Consider the following 5,603-nt stretch of genomic DNA (forward strand, 5'->3'; position numbering starts at 1 on the left):
GCGAAGCCTTGGCGATCGTCTGAAGCCGTTCTTGACGTCGTCGTTTAAAGCAGTTTTCGAACGTGTGTCCCGGGATCTTGCAGAATCCGCAGGTGTTCGATTCGTCCTTCTGAGATGTCGTTACTGGATGAGCTGATTTGCCACCTCTTCTGTAAGTGGACTCTTTTGCCTTTGCGGCCTTTGAATCCGTTGTGAGCCGCTTTTCCGGTTCCAATGTGACCGATGTAATTCTATGCATCGAGTCTAAGAATGAGTCGACGGATTCCAGGTCGAGTGCAGCTGCTGTCTCTCGTAGGGACCGACTGTTGATTCCACTGATCAGCAAATGAATAGCACTATCTGGAGATAGGTTGAGATCGTGCATCAGTGTCAATTTGTCCATTGCATATTCGAGGAAAGTTTCCTTGAAGCTGTTCCATTTTCGAACTTCAATTTTCTGCATGGCTACATGGTACAGGATTTTGCGAGTAAATCTCTTCAAGATCGCTTCCCTGAAGCCTAACCATGATTCGAGCATGGATCCTGATCCAATGTCATACCATCTCTTCGCCAGTTTAGTTAACTTGCTGGATGCAGCTAGCAAGGTAACATCTTGACTGTACATTATGGATTCGGGCTACTTGTTCCACCCTTTGTACCCATAATTGCACATTTTCAGAATCCGATCCTCCAAATGTGGGGATCTGCGTCGCCAATAGCGTGACTGCGTGAGCCGACGTAATCGTACCTAATGTAGTACGTTGAGAGGACGGGGATATTCCTCGTTTATTGGGCGATACCGCCTCTTGCATAAGTTGCATCGGTTGCCCCACCGATGACTCGTTAGCAAGAGTGCCATGGTGATTCAAGAGCGACTCGAGCATCCTGGACATAAGCTCCTGTTGTCGTTTCTGGCCTTCCAGAATATCCTGATGCATCTGTTGCATAGGGTTAACGACCGTAGCAATCAATGACGCTACGTCCGAAGAGACTTGCCAGGTCTGTACGGTAGTTGCTCCAGAGGGCTGTTGCCTAGCCGATGATGGTCCTGGTAATGTCCCATCACTCGTGGAACCCGCGATGTTCCTTGGCGTCACCTGAGAACTCCGTTCCAGGTACGTCATGATAGAATCAATCAACTTTTTGGAATCCTCGCACAGAGGCAGATTGTACCCCTGAGCTACTTCTTGAAGTTGCTCGATTGTCATCTTGTCTAATTGTGATCTATTCATGATTATCGGAGTAATCTTTGCTGGTAATTCACAAATTTTTCTGTTTGCCGCAGATCCTCTTCTTCGAAGAAACACGAAGTTCTCCTTTATTGTTTTTGAAGTCGCGGCCGCGGATGACTCGACTGAAAACGCGGTTGTCGCGAACACGACGAGTACGCGTGCCAACAACACAGATGACCTGAAAGGTCGTAGCACCTAACGGCCAACTTAAACGTGGCAATTCTCGATCCTCAGGAGAGGCGTCGATTAATTTCTTAATTTTACTCCACGTTTATGGGAATTGCATAAGCTATCCCTAAATCTCTTAATCCCCTTTTGTGGGCGGTACGCGAGCTGTATCCCACTTCTGAGATAAAAGGCTGTAAGATATTAACTGTAAGATTAACAGCTTGATTTTTATTTTACTTTTAGTTCGTATTTTATTTTACGATTTGGATTTCAATGCTCATTAGTCTATAAGCAGGTTTTATGATCAGGATGTCACTGCGTGATACAGCGTGATAAAGGCTTTGAATAAACAGTCACGTTATTCTAAATTCAACGATCACTGACTTTATTCTTAAACACAACTTTACACTGCGCGACTTATAAATCAAACGTAGATTTGATACAATGACGGAACGGCAAGCACATCTCCAAAGAGACTCGAGACTATTATAACGTATCGATAAAAGTAACGTATTACTGCGGAACGTACTTCGATAACGTGTCGGTCGTACTTGTTATTCGCTAAGCTATTTTCCGAAACTCGTACTTGTAATTCGCTAAGCTATTTTCCGAAACTCGTGCTCCGGCTTTTTGACTCCAGCGCACGGTTGCGAGCGCCGCTAGCGTGATAGCGCAATGAGCGTCAGCTGACAAGAGGTCGCCAGCTATCGCGAGCATGTGCGAAAAGACCGGAGACATAATAACGTATTATACCTTGTGTCTTACACAACTAACTTACTACTAACCAGGGGTTACAATCTCCTATTGTTCTTCGTGTACCATAGAGACCCTATAATAAGAGTCTGGTCACGACTCGGTTTCGTCAAAATCCCGCGAGAGAGAAAGAGATAGTGTCTCTCTCTCTAGCTCAGTCTTGACGCGTCTCTAACCTAACTTTACACCTTTACGTTGACGAGGTGGACGGAATCAGACGGAATTAAGCACGTGTGTTCAAAATTATTAAAAAATGGTTGGTTGTGCAGCTCCGTTTTGTAATAATTCCTCCACTAAAGGTTATACCATGAAAGTATTTCCCAGAAATGCTGAACGTCGTGCCTTATGGGCAAAACATGTGGGACAAATGAATTCGACGCCAACGAACAATTCATATCTCTGCGAGGTAAAGTAATACTTGATTTTGTTAAATTTATTATAAAAAAATTAATAAAAAATATATAATATATATAATCGTTACATCATGAATTATGTGCATATCTGAAATATTAAATTTAGCAATGACAAAAATATTAAATTATTTTAATAACTTTTGCTTAAAAGTCTTATCTATTTTTTATATAATAATCATAATTGTTTAATAAAGTAATCTTTTTCTTCTTACACATATAGGTACATTTTGCTCCAGAGATGTGGGACGAAAAAGCTAAAAAACGAAAATTGAAACCAGATGCAGTTCCAACCATATTTGGATTTTTTCTAAAAAAGAAAAAGCCAGTGGAAACTGAAAATAATACAACACAAGTAGTAACAGATACAATAAATAATAATACAAATTATAATGAATCAGATCATTGTATCGATTCTATTCAATTGGATCAACGTATTAGTGAAATTCAAGAGCAGGAATGTCAGGTTAATATTAAAATAGTAAACTAAGAAGATAATATATGTATTTAAACATGTTTAATATTCAAAAATGAATTTTTTAGGTAATTAATGATGCCACTGGATCTAATGAAAAAGAAGAACAACGAAATAAGAAATTAGAAGAGATTATTCGAAAACAACAACTAAACATAATTCGAATGCGAAAAACAATGAAAAGTTTGAGATTTACTATACATATATTGAAACATAAAGACAATAATGATAAATATAAAAAAGCTTTATATTCAGTTTTTACTGATTGTCAAGTTAAAGCTTTGTTCACTAAAAAACAAAGCGTTCAAACATGTTCACATAAGACAATTGAACGTGCTTTGCAATTAAAATTTGTTTGTGGCTATAACGGATATGAAGAACTTATTCGTCAAGGAATTCCACTTCCGAGTCTACGAACATTACGGCGAAAAGTAGAAGATTTTAAGTTCGAACCTGGAATTTCAGAAGAAATGTTTGACTTTTTAAAAAATAAGAAACCTGCTTTTAAAAATGAGACTGATCTGGAATGTGGATTAATATTTGACGAAATGTCCATTACGTCAAAAAAGTCTTATAATCCTTCAACTGGATCGTTCATAGGTGATATAACGTTTCCTAACGATAAGGGTATTGCTACGCATGCTCTGGTTTTTATGCTGGTTAGCATTGGTAGTCGCTGGAAGCATGTGGTGGGCTATCATTTCACAGGCAATAGTTTTGATAGTAAAACATTAAAAGAAATTATATTTCAGATAATCAATAAAACTGAAGAAATAGGTTACCATGTAAATTTCATAATATCAGATATGGGATCTGGAAATACTGCATTGTGGAGATTATTAGGTATAAGCACCGGTAGACATAGTAAAATAGTAAATTGTATTATACATCCATTCGATGCAAATCGTTATTTATATATTATTGCTGACCCACCACATATTTTCAAAAATCTTAAACAAGCGTTAATTAATAATGAAGTAATAACTATTTCTGATGATATTGTAATTAAATATAATTTACCTACAAATCATATAAAATTAGAACATTTCAGTGAATTAATAAGTATTCAAAACAATTCTGAGCTTTTATTAACGCCTAGGTTAACTATAGACGATATATGTACCAACAATTTTAATAAAATGAGAGTGAATAAAGCCAGAAATGTTTTTTCTCATGATGTGAGTAGCTCATTTAAACTGTTAGCGGATGAGAAGAATAAACCGGAGTACATTACAACTGCTTGGTTTGTACAAATTGTTTCTAAGTGGTTTTCTCTTATGACATCAAGATGTTGTAATATAGCATTAGGCACAAAAAATGAAAACGTATATAACGCTAGTCTTGATTTTTTAAATAACGTTATCAATATTTTTACACAATTAAAAATAGGTAATGGGTTTAAACCAGTACAAAGAGGTATAATAATTAGCACTACGTCAATAATTGAACTAACTATCTTATAACAAAAAAGAATTTTAAATTTGTTTTAACTTCTCGTTTCACCCAAGATTGTATGGAGAATCTTTTTTCTCAAATAAGACAGAAAAATGTAATACCTCACCCACTACAGTTTTCAAATGACCTAAAATTAGTTTCTATTGCAATGTATATGAAATGTATCAATAATAGGCAGTTATGATAATGATGACAGAGAAAATTTACCCGGATTTGTTGAATATTTGTCAATCATAAAACAGAAAAACAAATGTGAAAGTGATTTAAACAATAATGTAAGCAATAGTGACGAAATTCCACCTTTTAATCAAAATTCAATATCAATGTTGTCAAGTTTAGAATTGAACAGTTTATATAATATTGCTGGATATATCATACAATCAATTACAAAAATATGCAAAATATATAATAATTGCTTACAATCAGTAGGCTCAAAAACTGCATTGTCACATACATTTACAAAATTAGTACAATACAAACGTTTTACAAACAATTGTTTATTTTTTATCAATGTCGAAACATTTAAAATATTTGTAAAATTTGAACAAATATTTCGTCACTATTCCAAATACTTTAATAATATGAAAGATATTAATCTAAAATTATTTTTAATTACAAAATTAAAGAAAATTAAAGCTAATCATATCTTAGACTGTCACACAATATACATTAAAATTATTAAAAGGTTCGTAGTTTTTAGATTAAAAATTTTTAATAAAAGAAATTGTACTACTATGAAACATAAAAGGTACGATAGTAAGTCCATGGCCATGCACAATTTATTTAAAAAATTTTTTAATTATACATTATTTATATATTATATTTTTTATAATTTATTATATATTATAATATATTTTAAAAGTATAAAAAAATTTAATTTTTCTTTTTCTTACTCCTTTTCCCTATATATTTGAAGTTTCAAAATAATTTTGATAAAGAAAATATATTAAATACCATTAATTTTTGTGATATACATTATTCAGAGATATAATCTAAAAAAATTCTATTTGTTAATATCTTTAAAACGTTTATATTTTAATTGTATTGTTTAAATTTCACAATAACACGAATATTACAGTTTGAATAAAGGCGGGAGTTGACGAAAATTAACGAACCAATCAAAACTGGCTG

General features: G+C 34.2%; 1 protein-coding gene across 1 annotated transcript; it reads left to right on the plus strand.

Moving 5' to 3' along the window:
• The first annotated feature begins 2,111 nt into the window (after positions 1-2,111).
• On the plus strand, positions 2,112-3,851 carry LOC108768376 (THAP domain-containing protein 6-like). Its single transcript, XM_018518780.1, has 4 exons — positions 2,112-2,538; positions 2,766-3,008; positions 3,086-3,617; positions 3,770-3,851. The coding sequence occupies exons 1-4, from the start codon at positions 2,386-2,388 to the stop codon at positions 3,778-3,780; spliced, it is 939 nt and encodes a 312-aa protein (XP_018374282.1). The 5' UTR covers positions 2,112-2,385; the 3' UTR covers positions 3,781-3,851.
• Positions 3,852-5,603: the final 1,752 nt, after the last annotated feature.

This window comes from Trachymyrmex cornetzi, unplaced genomic scaffold, assembly GCF_001594075.2.
Source record: "Trachymyrmex cornetzi isolate Tcor2-1 unplaced genomic scaffold, Tcor1.1 scaffold790, whole genome shotgun sequence".
Classification (NCBI taxonomy): Eukaryota; Metazoa; Arthropoda; class Insecta; order Hymenoptera; family Formicidae; genus Trachymyrmex; species Trachymyrmex cornetzi.

What these genes read in the sequence shown, in the direction of transcription:
- LOC108768376 (XM_018518780.1), top strand. Translation starts at nt 2,386, where the DNA reads ATGGTTGGTTGTGCAGCTCCGTTTTGTAATAATTCCTCCACTAAAGGT. An exon ending in ACAATTCATATCTCTGCGAG is followed by an intron (nt 2,539 to 2,765) that starts GTAAAGTAATAC and finishes TTACACATATAG; the next exon opens with GTACATTTTGCTCCAGAGAT. An exon ending in TTCAAGAGCAGGAATGTCAG is followed by an intron (nt 3,009 to 3,085) that starts GTTAATATTAAA and finishes TGAATTTTTTAG; the next exon opens with GTAATTAATGATGCCACTGG.